Consider the following 22,271-nt stretch of genomic DNA (forward strand, 5'->3'; position numbering starts at 1 on the left):
TAGGAATCAATTCATTAAATGAAAATTGTCAAAAGACCAAAACATGAGATCAGCATTTCAGCCTGTGCATAGCTGGGAAGGGAACCTATAAGGTGAGATTTGTGACATCAGGGAAGCACAATTGAATTTCTCCCCTCCTAAAGAAGGAACCTAAACCAACATTTCTATAATACCCAGCCATTAAATAGTAAAGTTATTGAAACTATTAATAGGTTTGGTGAAAACTGCTATTTACATTTCAAAGTTGCTTTTTTAACAAGCTTGTATCCAAGCTGACAAGCAGATGAAAAGTTCCCCTACACTTTTTTTTTCCAAACTTGATTTTTTGGCACTCTATGAAAAAACATACAGTGTGCTGTGTATAAACAGGAATTTGAAAGGCAGAGATGAAACTAATGTTCAATTCTGCTCCTCTCTGTTCTGCTAGAACTATTTTAATCTATGTATGCAAAAAGAGACTTTAGGATGAGATTCTGGCATCATTTGAAGTTGATGGGAGTTTTATATTGACTTCGGCGAGGCCAGCATTTCACCTTTGGTGCAAACGATGTAGTACCAGCAAACCCTGAACCAAGTTGTGCTCTCAGTGACACCATTGTGAGCTTTTAGGGTCAGGATTTGTCACTTATTTTATATCTTTGTACGATGCCTTGCACAATGGGGCTTGTAGAGGGGTCAGTCACCAGCTAGTGCACCCCCTCATGACCAAGCACGGTGCAGCAGCCACTTCGACCCTGGAGCCCCTTGTTGACAGCCCCCTCCAAAACTGTGATTGTTTGACCCTTCTCACAACTCAGCCCTCCAGCCAGGTCACTTATAGTTCACACCCTTTCTAGCATAGTTGAGAGTCCAGCAAACAGAGTCTAATGGCCTGAGGCTGGGTCTTCAGCCTCACCCTGGGCTCAATAGTCCTTTCTCCCTTGAGTCAGGAGGGCTTTTACATCCCTTTACCTGCGGGCAGGTATGGGAACCCAGGGCCTCTTTCTCCTCTCCTCTGGGTTCCAGCTCAGGGACCCTGTAGTAAGTAGATAAGGTCTGCTTCCTCAGGCTACATCTACACTACAGGGGGGGGTCGATTTAAGATAAGCAAATTCAGCTACGCGAATAGCGTAGCTGAATTCGACGTATCGCAGCCGACTTACCCCGCTGTGAGGACGGCGGCAAAATCGACCTCCGCGGCTTCCCGTCGACGGCTCTTACTCCCGCCTTCGTTGGTGGAGTAAGAGCGTCGATTCGGGGATCTATTGTCGCGTCCTGACGGGACGCGATAAATCGATCCCCGAGAGGTCGATTTCTACCCGCCGATTCAGGCGGGTAGTGTAGACCAGGCCAGACTCACTGCTCTTCCCCTGGTTCTGGCTCCTTGCACCATTTCCTGCCAGTTTGTAACTGATACAGTCCCCCTCAGGCTCACTGCCAGCCTTCTCCTGCCTGGTCTGCAGGCTCTTATCCCAACTGTTGATGATCCATCAGTTAGGTTCAGTTGAGGAGCTATCCACACTGTCTCTTGACCCTTTGGTGGTTGTGACAGGATGGAGTTTATACCCTCCATCACAGGACCTAACTTGGCTATGGCGTTTAGGCGCCACCACAACATAAATGATAGTAACAGTAATTCTGAGAGCATATGGCTTCTAGCTGGCCTCCATCAAAATTGTAACTGTATATTCTATTTTTCCTCCACACCCCTGCTTTCCCTGCAGGAATATCATGACTAACTCAACGCCTTTGACAAGACAGTGCAGATTGTACAAGAGCAATGTATATAGTTGTGTTGTGTTTTCAAAGAAAATTCCAAAGGACTGTAATTGCTTGTAACAGCTCTTTGATGTTAGGGTTTTCACACATACATTTGTAATAATGTGAGTCCAAAGGGTTAAAGAATTCTAAGATAATTGGCAAAAATATATAATTAAGACCCTGGTCATTTTTAAACAAAAAACAAAACCCCACTCAGGTCAAATTTGGCTTTTTTTTTTTTTTTGGTTTGTCCATCATTAATTACAACCAAAACCCCCGATCAGAACATTCCTGAGCTCTGGGGAAGTTTGGATCTATTTCTGAAAGTTGTAACTTGGGCTTTGCTGTACTTTAAATGCTGTTGTTGTTTTCAGCAGACACACATAGTATATAGCACAGTTGATCTTTAAAAGCATTACACTGCATTCATCGGGTGTAAACAGAAAATGCTTTTAAAAGTCCCAGTTGTAGATGGCATGGTTCTTTAGGCAGTTCTGCACTGTTGAAATCTAGTTGCAAGCTGTAACTTAGGTGATAAATTGTACACAAAAATGTACTCGGCAGATATGTCTCTAGGACAAATCTAGAAAGAGCAAAAAGCGTAGTAGTTTCTCAGTTACAATATTGAAAAATAACCCTCTGCTTGAAACCAATCCTCAGTAGCCATCTACAGACCTTCCCTATATAAAAAGGCTAACTGTTAATGTAGCCACCCACAACAAATTGTCTGCTTGCCCAAATTAAGGACTTACCCAAAAGAAGGCTATCTTTCTTCCAGTTGCATACAGGGCCAGATTAACCCATCACTGGGCCCTACGAAAACACAATAGTGGGTCTCTCTAGTGGACAGCTAAACTAGATGCTCTAGCAGTAGGAACGCATTTGTATTAACCCCATCCTGACCAGCACAGCTGCGCTAGTGATCTGTTAACACCAGCACAAGGGGCTCCTGCGGCAGGGATGTTGCTTAGTTAACTCTCTCCTATCCAGATCAATTTGTGACTGGCTCCTGCTGCACAGACACTCCCCTATTTAACTCCTTCAGGGCTGCCCCGTCCCACCCCGGACTCTCCGCTGCCCCTCTACAGTTCCTCCTGAGCAAGGAGCCCTGGTGCAGGAGCTGGCCCCCCACAAAGTGGCAAGGAGGAGCAATCCTGGCTGCCCCACTTCCAACTCAGGTTTGGCTTGGCCACCCATTTGTCATGACGAAGGGGTGGCCAGGCCAAATTTGAGTGAGTGGTATTGCGACCTGGTTGATGGGGTCACTGCACTACTCAGTTTGGACCCCACTCCCTACTAATTTGGGCCCCAGGCATGTGCCTAGTTTGTTCATGTTGTTAATTCAGCCACGATTGAATGGCCACTCTTGTTGAGCTATTGATCAAGTTGCCTTGCAGGATCCCAGTGGCTGGCAGTAGGAGATAAAGACATAGCACAGTTCATGTACCAGGACAAACATTAATGCACCTACGAGAATGGGCAGTATGGGGAACTGGCTGCTCTAGGGGTCTGATAATAGGAGATGGGGAACCTTTCATCTCTGTCACCAGTAAAGTTGATATCCAGCCCAGGGAGTCCTGGTCCCATTTTCTAGTGGGTATCTACTTGCACCCTTACTAGGAGTGTTACTAACAATGCCAGTGAGCATGGAAACTGAGCTATCTTCTTTGTCACTCCAGTGAGGGTTCATTCATGTTGTCAGGATGGTATTTGGAAACTTGCACTGTCAGGGCCCTGGGCTTCAACTATCCTTCAGATAATGAAAGGGCTTCAGGGCAGTTTCCAGTGATGTCGGTTCGGCATTATTCATTACAAATGTGTGAATAACTGATTTTTTGGTTTCCTGTCAGTTCTGAAAATTCACACACCAACTTTGGGTCAACCAAAAACCAAAATTGTTCAGAATTTTCTGTGAATTGGAAATTAGAAAAAAAATGTCTTCAGGTCAAACAAAATTTCTTCAGGTCAAACTTCTGTTTAGTTTCCAGGCATTTTTAAACCATATATATAGATAAAAGCAACAAAAATGAAGGGCAGGAACTGGTCTCTGCCCAACCCCATCCCCACATGAGTGCCTCACCAGTGGGCTGTTCTGAGGTGAGTCTCTCTTTCATTCTCTCCTATTGAAGCAGTTCCACTTTGTAAAAATACTTAAATGTTAATTGGGCCAGAGAGAGAGAGTGAAAATGACTCCATAGCCTAGTGGTTAAGGCACCTGGGAGAGGGACACCTAAGTTCCAGTCCCTGCTCAAATAAATGTTTAAGTATGTTATTAAATTTACAATGGGATTTATATCTGAAAAATCAAAACACTTCATTTTGGAAATGTTAAAATGAACTGTTTTAACATTCCCCACACCCCAAAAAACAATTTTTTGACTGAAACAATTCACCAGAATTGACACAAATTTGTAAAATGTTTTAAGACGAGCCTAAATCTGCCAAAAAAAAAAAAAGGTTTTGGCTGAAAAATGTCATCCATCTCTACTGTTCACAAACACTAAATTCACTTATTTGAAATTCACTTATTGAAGAAACAACAAGGGTCAGAATAAAGAGAGGCGTGACTGATTAGAAACAGTACTACAACACTGCAGGGCTGAGGGAAGGAACCTTCAGCTCCCACTTATTTTTTTTTTCAGTATGAGGGCATCTGCAGTCAGCTACTCTTAGATATAAGGGGAATAGCTGATGTAGGACTCTGTCCTCACCTCTCCATAGGTTTGGTACACGTGACTTTGCATTGTGCATTGACTTAGGGCAGTGTTTCCCAAACTTGGGACGCCGCTTGTGTAGGGAAAGCCCCTGTCGGGCCGGGCCGGTTTGTTTACCTGCCGCATCCGCAGATCCGTCCGATCGCGGCTCCCACTGGCCATGGTTCGCTGCTCCAGGCCAATGGGAGCTGCTGGAAGCAGCGGCCAGCACATCCCTCGGCCCGTGCCACTTCCAGCAGCTCCCATTGGCCTGGAGCAGCGAACCATGTCCAGTGGGAGCCGCGATCGGACGGACTTGCGGACGCGGCAGGTAAACAAACCGGCCCAGCTCGACAGGGGATTTCCCTACACAAGCGGCATCCCAAGTTTGGGAAACACTGACTTAGAGTCATGTTCTTGTCTGCAAGAGACCGGCTGGGAAGTTGCTTCCTTGTCATCAGGGGCGGCTCTAGCTTTTTTGCCGCCACAAGCACGGCAGGCAGGCTGCTTTTGGCGGCATGCCTGTGGGAGGTCCCCGGTCCCACGGATTCGGCAGCATGCCTGCGGGAGGTCCGCCGGTCCCACAGCTTTGGCGTACCCGCTGCCGAATTGCCACTGAAACCGTGGGACTGGCGGACCTTCCGCAGGCAAGCCACCGAAGGCTCCCTGACTGCCGCCGTCACAGCAACCAGCAGGCCGCCCCCTGCAGCTTGCCGCCCCAGGCACGCGCTTGGAGCGCTGGTGCCTGGAGCCGCTGCTGCTTGTCATGCAGAATTTCTCCATTCTGTTTGTCTCACTTGCTTATACACCAGGTGCATGTGCCAAGGCACTTTAGGATTTGGGCTTCAAATAATTAAAACATTGGTCAAGATCCAACAATAATTAAAGGGTGCCTAGCCTTTCTGAGGAATTATTTTCTCTGCAACACTGTTCATTAGTCCATTATGTGGTAACGTGAAACTAAAATACTGAGTTAGCATATCTGAAATGCCTCTTTATGATGACAGCACCACTTCAGAACCCTTGTGAAGCAGGTATTACACACTCCCATGCATGCACATTTATGAGTGGGAAGTCTGAGACAGAGAGATGAAGTGAACTGGCCAGGATCTCAAGGTGAGCCAATGACAGAGTGGGGAATTGAACCAAAGAGCCCTGATAACCAGGACTATGTTGTAACCACTGCCCAGCCTCTCACTGTTTTTAACATTTTCTTGCGGATGTGACCCTGGTGACTGTCCATTACAGAGAGTTCAGGAGAACAGGAAACACCTCACTGAGTGAAAGAACTCACTTTAGCAACAAACTAGAAAATCCACCATTTCCCCCTCCCCATAATGAGTTGATCACATTCCTGACTGAAGGAAGCTCTGACCATCTACCTCCATTTTCTTCCTGCCTTAGACACACACACTTGCCCATGCATACGCACTCGGCTACACACACACCGCTATGATTACACATCAAGGTCTGTCATCCTCCCATCCAAAAAGGACAGAATGGGATGTCAAAACAATGGCTTAATCTGCCAGTGAGGTAGCTGTAGGATGCTGCATTGCACTCCCTGTCCCTGTGGTCTGAATGTGCTGTCCCTGCTGAGCCAGGAAGAACAGAGAATGGCACCTAGATTTTTCCATGGCAGTGAAAAACACCTCTGCTAGGACACTGCCTGGCCAGGAAATCTGATCTTGAAACGCTTTCACTTAATCAAAAAGGATTGTTACATTTGTGTTACAAAAGTATATTAGAGTATCTCTGAAAATAAAAAAGAAATGTGTAAACACTTCCTGCCTCAGATTATTTTTTCATTTAAAGTTTTTTTTTTAGAAAAGAATTTTTTTTTCTCAGGGAAAAAAAGTTAGCTCTTTAATGTAATGAATGGGCTCCTCTTAAACGCAATTTTCCATTAAGTGTGAATACCATTCAGAATCTTGCCTATGGTGTCATATGAATCCAGTGACTAATAGCATCGTGTATTTTGCAATTCTATCGCAGGGCTTTTTCAGGAGGAGTCAGCAAAGCAATGCCACGTACTCCTGTCCTCGTCAGAAGAACTGTTTGATTGACCGAACTAGTAGAAACCGCTGCCAACACTGTCGATTGCAGAAATGCCTTGCTGTGGGGATGTCTCGAGATGGTGAGCACTGCTAGTCCAGGATTGGCATGTGAAAAATAATATTTAGTACGATGCCTGCTCAAACAAATCCTAATGTAGGACTTTAAAATTACTGAATGCTATGTTCATATCTGAGAATACCCAGTGGCTTTTATATACTGTATTCTATAATGAAAATCTGTCAGCGCTATCAGAGAGCTAAACAGTTACTTGATTTCCCCCCCCCCCCTCATTTGCTATAGTTGCTTGTCCCTGGTCACACTATGAAGATGCCATTTTTAGTCTAACTGTCCTAACATTTGCTCTGTGTGTTTATTACACCCAGATTCTTACCGTTCCAAGTAAAACTCTAATCATTAGATCTGCGTAGACCCGAATTATTTACAATTCACGAATGAGTCAAATATTTGGATATGTACAATCTGTGAGAATGGAAGAGTAAAGTTGTAGAATGAAAATACTTAAAATATTTTTTCTTGGCAAAGAGACAGAGAAACCTTATATCTTCCTTTAAACAGGACAGTCAATGTCTTCCTAAGACAAAATGTTAAGTGCTTTCCATACTAAACCCACCTTGTATGCATGCATGACACCTTGTATGCAATACAATGGACAGGCAATATTTCACGTAACACATTTTAAGGACATTACAGAATATAAGACCAGATTCGCAACTGATGTAAATGAGTGCATCTCCATTGATTTCATTGGAGCTGCAGCCACATTGACCAGCTGAGGATCTGGCTCAGTCTTTTCTCAGTTAATATTGTCAGCAATGTCCCACGTCCATAATCCCAAATGTTCTGAAAACGATGTGCTGCTCTGTGCACATAATAAATGGGACCCTACTCCCTTTGACTTACTTTTCGTGTGGAATTAAATGCCTGACTGTTATTTAAAATCTCTAATGGTTGGTCTCATAAGTGGCTAGGTTTCTTGGAGTTGTTTGGCCTGCTACAGAAACACACGTGCTGATAGTCTTCTTCCCAAAAACATGAAGCCTTTATAGCTGATATAGGTCCCAGAAAATGTATAGCATGTTCTTAGGAACTGCTGTCATATGCAAAACTACTGATGCCAAGCCAACACATGTCTTTTGCTTCTGATTTTAATGTGCAAGTTCACAAGTCATGAATATGTCTTTTCATGCAGCATACTTATCTTGTGGATTTATTTACTATTAATCATTGAGTAAATGTCTTTGTTTATCACACTGACCGACTTGGAACACTAATAAATGTCTGTTGTCGTAAGTTGGCTCTATAGCTTTTCCATGCACCTCAGTCCTGATTTCTAAAAAACTTGCTATTTGAGCCTCTTCTGGGCAGAGCCCACCAGTTTATACCTAATCATATGTTGGCTACACTTATATGTGTACATGCAATAGGAATTGTGCTACTGGTGTCATACCATCAAATTTCATTTTTAATTGCCATCCAACAGTGATGAGATCTGATTGCCTGGATGTTGTAACTCTGACATCTGTGGAGGTGAACCTGGAATGAATATGATCTATTATCTATACAGTTGGAGAGCTAATGAACTATCAAAATAACAATAAAAGCAAATGGTTAAATTAAATGTTTTACTAAAACTGCCATTTAAAGAATATAAGATGTAGCAGGAAGTGTGGTAGTTAAGTTGTGAGTTTCCTGTAGGTACCTGGAGATATTTGCACAGATCTAGGTTTTCGTAATGTGTTCATCACTGGGATCTAAGTTCTCAGGATGGTTATGGTGCAGTGGTGATGTATGGAAATAAAGTGTGTTTTGTGTATATATTTCAGCTGTAAAGTTTGGTCGAATGTCAAAAAAACAGAGGGACAGCTTGTACGCAGAGGTGCAGAAACATCGAATGCAGCAGCAACAGCGAGATCACCAACAGCAACCTGGAGAGGCAGAACCACTGACACCAACATACAGTATCACCACCAATGGGCTAACAGAGCTACATGATGACCTCAGTAATTACATTGATGGGCATACCCCTGAAGGTAGCAAAGCAGACTCTGCAGTTAGCAGCTTCTACTTAGACATACAACCTTCTCCAGATCAGTCGGGTCTTGATATTAATGGAATCAAACCAGAACCAATATGTGACTACACACCAGCATCGGGCTTCTTCCCTTATTGTTCTTTTACAAATGGGGAGACCTCGCCAACTGTGTCCATGGCAGAATTAGGTAATAAGAGAGAAAAGTTTCCATTGTAATTGCTTTAATAATACCCTTTGGATTCAGAGTAACACATTTAGCCTTCTGTGAATGCTGCTCTAAAATTACACACAGCCTTGCTGTTTTGGTAAAGCTGTAAGAACTGTTCCATGAAGCGCTCAGCACCCTGAACTTCAGCTGGCAGTTGATGGCACTCAGCACCATACAGAATCAGACCAGCAAATCCCACTGGCTCCTTGCTGGTGGGATTTGGGTGGTTTCCCCTGGTTTAGAATCCTATTGGAGGTGGGGTGAATCACGAATGCTGGCAGTTAGATAAAATCATTTTTAGAACTGGGCAAATAATATTCCTTGAGTAATTTATTTGATGAAGAACAGCATCATTTTTTTTTAATTATCAGACTAATATTTTCCCCATCTCTACTCTATTTTCCAGCATAAAATGAATAGGCCTGATTCTCTACTATTTTGGAGTCATTTGCACCTGTGACATATGGGTCCAGAATGCTATTCTGATTTGATGGCTTTTTATACCCAGTTTACTCGGGTGACTCCAGAAAGTATGAAGTAGAGGAGAATCTGGTCCCAAATTCATTAGGGAATGAATTCTAGGAAGTTCTGTTAATTTCCCTAGGGCCCTTATAACGACAGCTTTACTTAGCATGTTCTGCCCTACATTTTTCTCCCTGAATGTCTTCTTGAGTACTGAACTCCACAAACGTACTTTAGTGACGTGTCTTAAGAAGGGCTCTGTAAGGTGGTTTGCCAGCATTACACAAGTGGTTTTTAAATCCCGGTTTGCTTAATTGAGCAACCAGTGGTTTTAAAATACCTGTTTTGTTTATTTCTGTAACATTCATGCTAAATACTCATTTACAACATCACTAAAAGTAAAACAGTCTATTTGGAAAATATCATATTCTTTGACAAATCAGCATAACACAAGTTTGATTTCCCCCTCCCTATTTTTCTTAATAGGGGCATCTTGCATGAAAACAGGTTTTTTGTTACTCCTGTTTGAAGTCCTCCTCCTCTGCTTGTGGAATCCAGTTCTCTGCAGCGCAGTTTGTTGTGACATTACAACCAGAGGATTATGTCCCTGTTTCAATTCAAATAATTTGAGTCTTAGATAAGTAAAAATGAGAAGAAGAAATCTGAAAATAAAGGTTATGCCAGCAGCTTTGTCTCAGTCAAATGGTTTTGTGTGTGTGTTTTCATGGGTGATTATTAAAGGATAACCCGACAAAGGCAAGGGAATTGAAGGCTAGCTCATCCTAAGTGAGATGCTGAGTTTGGAGCCTGGCTTAAAGTAGTGGTTTATTACTTTACTTATCTTTTAAACTGGTTTGTAATATGGTTTGGCTGGCCAACATGGAAGGGCCAAACACTGTAATAACCATATTTAAGTATTTTCCAATCTAGGGTCCCTGTTCATGAAAGTATGTAAGCACGTGATTAAATACTTTCCTGAACTGAGGCCTAGATTTGTGCTTAGCCCCTCTATCAAATCTAGCCCAGTGTATCTTGCAAATACATCCCCCTCCCCGAGCTGTCAGATGTTGTGACTAGGTTCTAATGTTGTTTTTAAGGGTATATATGTATGAAATTGCTGCTGGAGCATATGAAAGCTGTGGTGGCAACAACCACTTTATACCCTATGTTGTGTAATTTAGATGGTGCATATGATCAGCTTTTATTGAAGGTTGTAATTTAAACCTTTATTGAATTTTCTTGCTCTTGAGAAAGGGCTTCAATTAGTCCATTTAGCATGATGTGAAACAACCTGTTTTGTGGTGTGAGTTTACTATTTAAATAATTTTTCAAACAAAGAAACACAGCTTTCACAGAAAAGCTGACTCAAGGGGCCTTAAAAGGGGAGTTATGGATGACCATTCAGATCATTTTAGGGCCAGAGGTTCATGGTGGTTTAGCCAGAGAAAGCACTGATTGCAAAACTGTGCAAGTAGGGGGACCAGGATTTTGCTCTTTGATAGATCTGTTTCTATGTGCTTAAATAAGGATGGGCAGGGAGGTAGGTTGCACGTCTAAGGGCACATTTTTTAGGCGTCTGCCTTTGAAAAACCTCCTCCCAAATATGTACAAATTAGTTATTGATAAGCCATTCAGATGTGTTTTAACAAAGCATATTGGCAAAAGAAGGATGGCCTCTAGAATGAATATATTGTATGTAAACCTCCATCACGTCGAAATGGCTACACTACTACTTTAAAACTAAGGAAAATTTGAGACATCATTTGTATAATTTTTTATCTTGGTTCCCTAAAAAGTGTATTCTCTACCAAGATTTATTTTTAAAAAATCATCCCTAGAGAAAAGAAACTTGCCAAGGAGGCAGCCTCTATGATACAGTGTCCCAGCTGATATCTCGAAGGATGGGTCCCCTATACCTTACATTCCTTTTTAAAGAAAACATTTCTCTTATTTCAAATGTTCATGGATTTAGTTCTATGCCGGTTTGACAGCCCTGGCGAGAAATGCTGTTTATTCATGAAGCAGCTTACAGCACCAGCAGGACTGTCATCACCCCACCTCCACTAATGTGCCTCCACCCTAAACTGATGGGCCCATTGACTCCTGGGCCACTCTTCTGTGGCTCCTAGTAAGGAGTTCAGTTTTTTGCCCAGTTCCCCAGGCAGGTTTCCATCTCAGTAAAAACACCAAGACCATCAGCTAGTACAGTACATTACATCGAGAGCAAGGTGAAACTCTGAGTTTGCCGATCACAAGGCTTTCTCAAGTTTCCACGGAGCTTTACCTTTACATAGTTTCAGATGGGTTTTCCTCCCTTAAAACCTATTTGGCAATCATTGCTCCTGGAGAGAGGAGCTGTTTCTCTCAAATCTCAATATGCCTACTTCAGCCCAGGTTCACCCAGACATCTTAACTAAGCTTTAAGTTGGTAATGAACTAATAACAGAGCAAATCTACCAGTTTTTGTTCATTATTGAAAATTTCCTATAGCTGCACTTGTGAACCAGTAACATACGTAAATGGGTGTACACTGCCCTCTACTGGATGGTCTCCGACCACTGTGGGAGCACTCTCAGAGCTATTAGGTATGTATACACTGCAGGAGTATTTTAATTTAATTTAAATCAGGGTGATTTAATCTAGCTAGTTTGGATACCAATAGCAGTAAGCTGCAGCAGCCCACTTACTCACGTGGCTAGCCCGCACTAAAGTCCATGCTGCTGTGGTTCAACTGTTATTGGTGTCTGGACTAGCTAGATTAAAGCTAGCTTGGGTATATCTACATGTGCTGCAATCACACCTCCAGGTGCAGTATAAATAGCCCCTTACAGTATGTCTACGCTGCAGCGGGGAGCATGCCTCCCAGCCCAGGTAGACAGACTCGCACTAGCTCTGCTTGAGCTAGCGCACTAAAAATAGAAGTGTGGATGTTGCAGCAAGGACTGGGGCTCGGGGTGGTCACCTGTGTCCCAAGTCTGCCCAACCCCCTTGGTCCAAGCTCAGGTGGCTAGCCTGAGCTGCTTCTCTGCCACAACGTCCACACTGCTCCCAGCTCCAGTATAGACATACCCTTAGGGACCAGGATTTTTTTTCTTTACTTGTATCTTTTTGCAAACGTCCTAAAATATTTTTCAAAAGGATAATCCAAGGAGCTATTGAAACTATCAGAAAATAGATTAAGGTTCTTTTCATAATAACTAAAGTTTCTAATCGTAATTTCTGCAGTTCACTCTTCTGCTGGACAGAAATCACACAGGGATAGCTTTGCTCTTTTAATGCATGCCTCTTCTTGCTCTTCCTTCTAGAACATCTTGCACAGAATATTTCAAAGTCACACATGGAAACTTGCCAGTACTTGAGAGAAGAGCTACAGCAGATAACATGGCAGACTTTTCTGCAGGAAGAAATTGAGAACTACCAGAACAAGGTATAATAAAATACTGTCTTTAGACCTTCTCGGGTTTTTTAAAGCTGTTAATCTTATAACATTCAGTTAACTGTTAAATTCAGCGTTTTCAATTTTTTTCTATTTCCAGTAGGAAATTTTGGTTGGTTTGTATGCAGGAGAGAAGTATGTACCCTGCACCTTTAACTTGTCACTAGTAATAAGCTGGAATGAAAAGTCGCAAGTGGGTAGTGATTTCTCTGGATCTCGCATGTGGGGTTTTTACAGGTGTGGCACATACTCCTGGTTACCTATGCTTAAAGAACAAGGGGTTAGAAAGACCGAGCCAGTGAGTACCACTCCTAAATGGTAGAATGAGTCTCTGGATTAGTGAAATGAGTGCTCCCTACAGCTAGGTCCTGTTTACATTTCTGTTGCTTAATTTGTGGTGTACCCAGGCACCAAAAATCCTTAAGATTAAGAAAAACTAGAAGGGCCAGACTCAGAAACCCCAGGTTCTTGTCACCCATGTCATACTGCTGAACATATATAGGAGGACATGTGGGCTGTGTTGTCCTCTGTGATCAAGCTGTATCAATAAATGGCCTAGTATCTTAATGCTGTATTTCAAATCCCAAGTGCTCAAACATCATGAGTCAGATCCCAAAAAATCATGAATTTAATTTAAAAACCATAAGATTTGGGTCTTGGTATTTTTCTTCTGGTTTTTGAATGTTTCATTTTCATGTTTTCAAGCTTTTCTCCACAACCTGGAGGGGTAGAAACTTTCTTTTTTTAAATGAGATCTGAGATTCTCTTAGAATGGCCTGACTCCAGGAGCTAGTGCTTTAAGAAATGTATCAAGTATCATGAGACTACTGTTAAAATCTTGAAAGCTGGCAATACTGTTAATAAAGCTGAGGTTCGGATAAAAGGTTAGCTGGGTCAGACTCAATCAACAGCCTACATGCAAACTGATGTGCAATTTGATATTACCCTTGGGTCCATTTCAACATTGCTGCTTTCCCGGATTCTCTTTTAGTGTATGTGTTTTGGAGTATTTGTGCATTTTATTTGTATTTTTTTAAATGTATTTTTTGTTTGTGCATTTGGTCCCTGCCTTGTGTAAGGGGAGATGTACAGTTATGCTGCCCTGGGAGAAACCTTGGGAAGAAACTGACTATCAGCCAACTGGAATGAGGGCAGTCTAGTCTAATTGTTGGAGAAGGCGGCAGGCCTAGTGTTCAGGGTCAGAACTGTAGTCAGTAGCCAGGGTCAAGCTGGAGCCTGTAGTCAGAAGCCAGAGCCAAGGGTCAAATCAGAGGGCAAGAACTGGAGCAGGAACTGGAGTCTCAGGCAAGACTAGGTGCAAGACAGGAGCAGCAGGAACCATGTAACAGGAGCAGGCACAGTTGTGGGCATGAGCATTGCAAAGTCAGCGAGGAGCTGCTGCTGCTGGCTTAGAAGCCAGCCTCGACAGTCGATCAGGTTGCGTGGCTAATCAAGCAGCCTGCTGCAGGCCAGCTGTACTGATGGGGGGAGGGAGGGCTCGAGACTAGCTCTGCTGTAGGCCCTCATTCCTGACACTGGCTTTCTGAGTCATTCTTCCATTCCTGCTCCTCGCGCTTGGGGACAAACCCCGTCTCTGCCTGCATGGTGGGTGCACAGACTGCACAAACCCTGTACAGCTCCGTGTGGAGAGGGAGTCATGGCCATCCCCCTGCCCCTTTGAGAGGGATGTGAGCTCCCATGGATGCAGAGAGGGAGCAGTATCTGCACTCCCATGAGCTTAGGATCATTCTACTTCTAGCCCTAACCAGTAGTATAATACTCATAGACTGTGCAGCCAGAAGGCACCATCATGATCACCTAGTCTGACCTCCTGCAAGCTCCTGAAGTCTCCTTGCGTAAGGTAGATTCTTCATTCTTCTGAGCATCCTGTAGTCCTTCTCTGCATCTGTTCCAGTTTGAATTCATCTTTCTTAAACATGGGAGACCAGAACTGGACTTAGTATTCTAGATGAGGTCTCAACAGTGCCTTGTATAATGGTAATAACACTTCCTTATCTCTACTGGAAATACCTTGGCTGATGCATCCTAGGATCGCATTAGCCTTTTTCATAATCACGTCTGATAATAGACTTGCTATATTGGTCATTCTCCTCCTCTGTTGCTTCCAGCTGATACATCCTCAGCTTACAGCAAAAATTGTTGTTGTTAGTCCCTAAGTAAATGACCTTGCACTTCACACTATTAAATTTCATTCCCATTTCTATTACTTCTGTTTTCTAGGTCATCCAAATCTTCTTGTATGATATTCTGATCCTCCTCCATATTGGCAATACCTCCCAACTTTGTGTCATCTGCAAATTTTATTAGCTCATTTCCACTTTTTTTTGCCAAGATCATTAATGAAAATGTTAAATAATATCAGTCCCAAGACCAGTCCTTGAGGAACTCAACTAGTAACCTCTTTCTAGCCTGATAGTTCATCTTTCAGCACGACTCATTGTAGTCTCCCCTTTAATCAGTTCCTTACCCACCTTTTGATTCTTGTATTAATCTCCATCTTCTCCAGTTTAATAATTTCCCATGTGGAACTGCATCAAATGCTCTACTGCAATCCAGGTAGATTCGATCTATTGCAGTTCCTTTGTCTCGAAAATTAGTTATCTTCTCAAAGAAAGAGATTGGATTGGTCTGGCACAATCTACCTTTTGTAAACCCATGTTGTATTTTATCCCAATTACTGTTTATCTGTATGTCCTTAACTACTCTCTCTTTCAAAATTTGTTCCAAGACCTTGCATATAATTGAGGTCAAACTAACTGGCCTGTAGTTTCCCAGATCACTTTTTTTTTTTCCTTTCTCAAATATAGGTACTGTATTTGCAATTCTCCAGTCATAGGGTATTGCTTCCAAGTTTACAGACTGATTAAAATTCCTTGCTATTCGGCTTGTAATTTCATGTGCCAGTTCCTTTAATATTCTTGGATGGAGATTATCTGGGCTACGCAATATGGTCCCATTAAGCTGTTTGAGTTTGCCTGCCATCTCACATGTGGTAGATTCTACTTCCAAATCCTTGTTCCCATTAGCCACCCTGCCACTGCCCCCAAGCTCCTCCATTACCCATGTTAAAAACTAAGGCAAAGCATTAATTTAGGTGTTGGGTCAAATCTAAATTCTTTAATCTCTACCCCATCCTCAGTGCTTAGTGGTCCCACTTTTTTCCCTTTGTTTTCTTTTTATTTATATGGCTAAAGAAACTTTTACTCTTGGTAAAGGATTCAACCCTTCTGCCAGCTCAGCTGCACTGGCCAGAGTTTTGGGAAGTGCAGCAGAGGCTCTGCCCACCATTTGATGGGTGTGGGAAGGGAAGGATTACCCAATGCTTTGCACTTCCAGCCACAGTGCAAGGAGGCTGCACCAGGGAATGAAGTGTCTTATTCCTGTTTTCATTCCTGCATGACAATATAGGGCCATGCTGTAATCTGGCTCCTAAATTGCACTGGCTGCTTAATATGTAATGCGGAGGGTTAATTGTTATTTAATTGTTATTTAAGATAGTGCATTTCTGTTTGGAGATTAAAATCCTAGAACTGGGTGTAAGGATTCCTGGTTTCTGTTTACAGTTTTGCATTTGAGTCACTCTGCAACTGTGGGCAAGTCACTTAATTTCACAGTGCCTCGGTGTACCTGTACAGTGGGGAGCACAATGCTGTCCTCCTCAAAGGGGTTTTGTGATGCGTAATTAGCGTTTGTATTTCCATAGCACCTTCCATCTGAATGTCACAAAGCACTTACTAGTGAAACAGTTCTTGGGAAGTACTATTAAACCCACTTCTGTTTAGATAAATATTTCTTGTGTTCTCTGCAGCATGTCTATCATATTAAAAAGTCCCAGTTTTTACACTACATAGGTAGTTTCATTCTAAATTATTGAGACGCTTGTGGTGCAAATGACTGGTTACCAATGCCATAAATAATATGGGATTATATATATTTTAAGATCCCCTTGTTATTTGATTTAAATTCAGTAGGAAACAGAGTACTTGGTAAGAAGCATGGAATTACTTTTGAGAGCTTAGTTATGTCTGTTGGGTCCAGTTCTGCCTTCTGTTGCATGCATACAAATCCAGTATAAATCATTGGAAGCAGTACCCAGGCATCTGAGGGGAGAATTTGTCTCTTGAGACAAGAAGTCCCAGCCTAGATCTTACGGCCAACAGTAAATGAGTGCTGCACGTATACATATGCCTCTAAGAAGCTCGTTTACCCTCTCCACCTCCTAAATTATACTCATGAACGCTGGCGAGGTTTGGGGGCTCTGCTTTGCTTTTCAACTTCATTTTCCTTTATGAAAAGGAGCTTACACAAGCTTGAATAGTGATTTATCCCTTTCTCTTCAACAGCAGAGGGAGGTAATGTGGCAGTTATGTGCAGTCAAAATAACAGAAGCTATACAGTATGTCGTGGAGTTTGCCAAACGCATTGATGGCTTTATGGAACTGTGTCAAAATGATCAAATCGTGCTTTTAAAAGCAGGTATGTTGGTGAATTCTGAGGCCTGCTTCTAACGAGCTTTTAACCTAGGGAAATGCTATGTAAGTAAAATGATTGAAGCCAGTTTTGACTTCAGATATTTCCTTGTGTTTCTTTCAGTACAACCTAACAAGGTTTATAGCTCTTTCCTTGGATACATGTGTTCATCTTAGATGTTCTGGATGGAAGCGTATGTATGTATCTGTGTGGAGCTTCCATTAGAAACAGTGGAAGTATTGAGTGGGTACAAATGACTGGGTCGAGCACATAAAATAGATTTCTGATTTGTTTTGATAACAGTGAATAGCTCTTTTCCAGGTAAAAGTTCAGACTTTGTTATAGGGAAGGTATTATAGAAATGACGTGGTTTACAAATAAATGGTTAAGTTCTTATATGTTCACCAGTGTAAATCCAATTTAATTGCCTTGACTTCAGTGGAGGTACACTGGATTTATTCTGATATAACTAACTTTAGAGATTTCTTTTAATGCTCATGGTAAATCAAACCATTCTCAGTTGTAATTGCAGAACCACTACAGTACTGGACCTATATTGAATGCACTCTATATTACATTTTAAAATCCCTTTTTAAAAAGTTCTTCCATTTTGCTCTTTGTAACTGAAATCCCTATTAAAATAATCAAATCTGGGTATTGTTTGCATTTAGGATCTTTAGAGGTTGTGTTTATCAGAATGTGCCGTGCCTTTGACTCCCAAAACAACACAGTGTACTTTGACGGCAAGTACGCTAGCCCAGATGTTTTCAAGTCACTAGGTAAGAAAATCTCAAGTACTCTGTATAAAAACAAGTAGAAAAGAGGTTAGAAACTGAAAGCGGACCATATACAAAAAATAGACTGGGACTTAAACACTGTGTTAGGTATACAAAGGGAAAAGTTTAAAGGTAACTCAAAATCTAGATAGTCTTGGATTGCTTATTATGGAAAGTACTATGTATGGGTCCACTTCTTAAAGTTGGCTGACTAAATTTGGGGACCAGTTGAGTTCAATGGAAATTGAAATCATGTAACAGAATGCAGAATTGGGCCTTGGTGTTCAGATCAGGCACCCAGATATCTGTTTTAAACAGGTCAGTACTAATTTGAATATGCATCCAGTTTAGGCACACAGATTTGATAACTGGAGTAATATTTGCTATATTCTAACTATACAGAAAAGCAGGTTCTTGGGTGAATTTGGACACCACAATGTTATCCTTCCAAAGCTGCCGGTCTTCTTTTTAATCTTTCAAGAACATATATACACAAAGATGAAAATAACATTGCTGGGAGATTATTGGCAGTAGATCACTTGAATAAAAAATTGATTTTTTTTCAATTTCCCAGTAATTTGCCATTTTGACCTTTTTGTGTATATTTTTGTCAATTTTATCTGGGAGATACTATTAAGTTTGTATATGGGGTGTAAACTGGATAAGATAACATAATGTGCTGAAGGATAAAATGGCAGTGAAGAACTGGCTGTATCATTTTACAGATATTCTGCACCTATTTAAAATGCCCAAAGGTACAAAGTATGGACATGAACAGTTCAGATAGTAATATTGTATGTGGTCTTCTAGCTGGACTCCACTGAAATATACTTTCAACCTTAACCTTTTAAATTTGTTCTCCATGAGCATCAAAAAACTCTAAATCAGGTTGGTGTATAAGACTGCGGGGGAAAGCCCTGTTCCAACAAATCTTCCAAGGCCCTCTAAAGCGGGGCTCCCCTCCTGCAGATTGTAGGAAGCATGTATGATAGTGGTGGTAATCTGAGTTATACCTGCATGGCATATGGGGGTGGAAGGGAAAGGAAGAAGAGATGGAGAGGCGCCTATCCACATTAAAATCTTGCAGTACTCTGCTTTTCTCTGCCCTCCTCTCTTTCCGTATGTTCCCTGTGCATACACCCTATATGCCTCCCTCAGTTCCCTGCACCTTCTTCCATGGCTGTCTCCTTCATCCTATTTCATTTGCCCTCTATGTTTTTGGGTTCCCCTGCACTCCACTTCATCACTATTTTCCTGCCCCATTAGTGTCTTGTCTCCTCTGCATGTTCCTCCTCCTCTTGGATCTTCTAGAGCTAGTCCCATTTTGAGGCTGGGAGCCATGCCTACCCCAGTTCATGTCCGCTAGGTCCCCAACCCATTATATCCATGCTTTTCCCCATACTGCTGTCCCACCCTATTCCCCCCCTCTCACCCCCCGGGTCTCCTCTCTCTTCCTTCCTCCTTTTCCTGCCTCACCCTCTGGCATTACCCAGTAGCTGGAGTCAGATGGAGGTCATTTTATTTTTATGAACATATATAGTACAGTTGCTCTTGATACACTTTAAAACAACTCCTTATGCATTTTCCTGCACCCCCTCCCAAAAATACCAAAGGCACTTCCTTCATCAATAAAACAAAACCAATTTTAAATTTTTAGGCCAAGTCATTTGGAGATCAAGTCAGCCCAAAATTTTTTAGATATTTGGCAAGTGTAGTGGTAGTTTATGTCTATGAAATGACTTTAAGTTATAAAATGATCTTCTTTTCACCAAATTTACCAGAAAAAGATACAAAACTTCAGGAAGATTGGGGAAAGTTGGAGGTGTATAAAAATGGCTCATAATGGGCTACTAGCTTCAACTTTATGATGCAACTACCACCAATCCATACTTCTTTAAAGAGAGGAGCCTTGGTCTTGTAGGGTATTTCACATCCATTAGCCTCCGCCCTTAGAGTAAAATAACTGTCCCATCACTTTGAAGCAGTCTCATCAGAAATCCTGAATGATACGTACCTTCCTTTTGGCAGGTTGTGAAGACTTCATTAGTTTTGTGTTTGAATTTGGAAAGAGCTTATGTTCTATGCACCTGACAGAAGATGAGATTGCTTTGTTTTCTGCATTTGTTTTAATGTCTGCAGGTAAGATGTAAAATATCACTCTACATTTGTTTGATGGAATCTAGTGATTCTTTTATTATGGAGTATGCCTCAATGATAATCTGGTAGGCAACCCGTAAGCATGTAATGTAATCACCTTCTTGTATGCCCCTTCCCTAATCATTTCCTACTCTGGATTTTACTTTAACAAATATATTTAAAGGTGGGTGCTAGGGTAATTTTGCTGAAACGATTCATCCTAATATATGCCCACATTTTGTTGCCCTTAGTCTGTGTTGAGTAGTCCCATTGAAACTAATGGATCTCCTCGAGGAGCAAGGTATTACCATGTGAATAAGGGTGGCAGGTGTCCCCTGATTTGCAGAATGGTAGCTACATTATCATGCCATTTGGCAGCTCAAGAGTATTTAGTGTTGTGTTTTCTTAGTGCAAGAACCACAGAATTGTTTGGTTCTGCCACCTTAGCGATGTCAGATATAATGCTCCTTGTTTGCCAAGAAGTGCACAGGAACGATTTCTTTTAAATATGCTTTTCTTAAAACTATTTGTTTCTATTGTTTTCTGTGCGTCAAAAAGAAAACCTTGCAACAAAGATCCTTTGGTTAGTCATTCATTACATAATATCATCGTCTCCAGGATGAAAATATTGCTAGCTTAATTTTGTAATACAGTCTTATTAGCATGTGACACATTAACAAATATGGTTCAAGCTTGCTGAGATCCTCTTATACTTCCTGTATAAAACTCCATTGGAATGGAAGGGAGGTTGGCAACAGGAAAGATGAATGTAGCATAGGCTCTAGAACATTTCTTTGCATATTGTGATGCCAGTGTGCAATACCAGAAATATTCACTTCCTTTACATTTAGATCGTTCATGGCTTCAGGAGAAGGTAAAAATCGAAAAACTCCAACAGAAGATTCAGCTAGCACTTCAGCATGTCCTGCAGAAGAATCACCGAGAAGATGGAATTCTAACAAAGGTGAGCACCAAAAACTGTGCCTTATCCTCTGAACATGAAAGCATTCTACACTAGTAACAGCAGCATAATTACTGTCTGACTAACAGCTCTCATCGGTCCTTTGCATCCCTCTCCTTTTCTAGACTTGCTTGTTCAAAATCCAGCCTGCCTAGTTTCAACCACTTCCTAACAGAACCCAGAAGGGGAAAGAAAAGGTTGAGGTAGAGGGCAGAGAGAACTAGAGGGGTTAGAGAAATGTAATTTTAACTTTGAGCTTCATGAAAAGCCGTCAAGTGTCTCCTCTCTTTATACCTTCCCTCTCTGTTCCCCCAACTACCCCAGTGAATGTTTCTGCCACACAGGTTACTATTTCAGCCCTACTACAGAAATGGAATTAGGCCCCAAAAAATCCCTGCTGTTTAATGATTTCCTCTCTTTGAATCAAACAAGCAAGTGCATCTTTAAGCTGCTAAAATTCATCTTTAAGAAAAACAATCAAGGTAAACTAGAAGTGGTTGATCCTAAAAGCAAAATCAGCAGAGAGCCTGTTTTGTGTATGACTGTATTTTTCTTGTGTGTTTTTTTTCCCCAGTTAATATGCAAAGTGTCTACTTTAAGAGCACTGTGTGGACGACATACAGAAAAACTTATGGCATTTAAAGCAATATACCCAGACATTGTGCGACTTCATTTTCCTCCATTGTACAAGGAGTTGTTCACTTCAGAATTTGAGCCAGCAATGCAAATTGATGGGTAAATATATCACCTAAGCACTTCTAGAATGTCTGAAGTACAAACATTAAAAATAAAGAAAAAAAAAAGAAAACCAAGACACTTTATATGGCCCTGCACAGACCTAGGGAGCCAACACACTGCACATCTTTTGGCGGTCGGGGTCAGGCAAAGGATGGGAAACAATGAAACAAAGTTGAACTTGTTTTTCTCATGCATATGATTTCCATTATGCCTACAAATATGGACCCTTTTTCTGTCTCGACTTCTCAATCTTTGACCTCTGTTTACACAGAATGAGGGTACTAAACTCAGAAGGTTTCTTTTTCCTTGTAGTTCACTGCCCACAGACTTTCAACAGAACAATCAATTTGTTGATCACAGCAGAGTCCAGCGACTGGTGTGTACTGCAGAGGTTTCAGCATCAGTTTGCACAACTTGCTCATTGTTTCATGAAGGACGAATTTTTTCATCTACCATTGATTGCCAGTAGGCAGAATGGCACGAAAAGGGTCCATAGCAATAGCAACAATAGCATTATAA

General features: G+C 41.7%; 1 protein-coding gene across 1 annotated transcript in view; it reads left to right on the top strand.

The window, feature by feature from the left end:
* RORA (RAR related orphan receptor A) overlaps window positions 1–22,221 on the top strand; it is a 541,310-nt gene extending 519,089 nt beyond the window's left edge. Inside the window, exons 4-12 of the mRNA XM_065411766.1 lie at window positions 6,429–6,570; window positions 8,336–8,731; window positions 12,520–12,641; window positions 17,015–17,147; window positions 17,813–17,920; window positions 19,946–20,056; window positions 20,905–21,017; window positions 21,589–21,749; window positions 22,065–22,221. Of these exons, the coding sequence (XP_065267838.1) occupies window positions 6,429–6,570; window positions 8,336–8,731; window positions 12,520–12,641; window positions 17,015–17,147; window positions 17,813–17,920; window positions 19,946–20,056; window positions 20,905–21,017; window positions 21,589–21,749; window positions 22,065–22,221 (1,443 nt within the window). The remainder of the gene's footprint in view (window positions 1–6,428; window positions 6,571–8,335; window positions 8,732–12,519; window positions 12,642–17,014; window positions 17,148–17,812; window positions 17,921–19,945; window positions 20,057–20,904; window positions 21,018–21,588; window positions 21,750–22,064) is intronic.
* The last annotated feature ends 50 nt before the right edge of the window (window positions 22,222–22,271 follow it).

The sequence above is a fragment of the Emys orbicularis genome, chromosome 10 (genome assembly GCF_028017835.1).
Source record: "Emys orbicularis isolate rEmyOrb1 chromosome 10, rEmyOrb1.hap1, whole genome shotgun sequence".
NCBI classification, from domain to species: Eukaryota; Metazoa; Chordata; order Testudines; family Emydidae; genus Emys; species Emys orbicularis.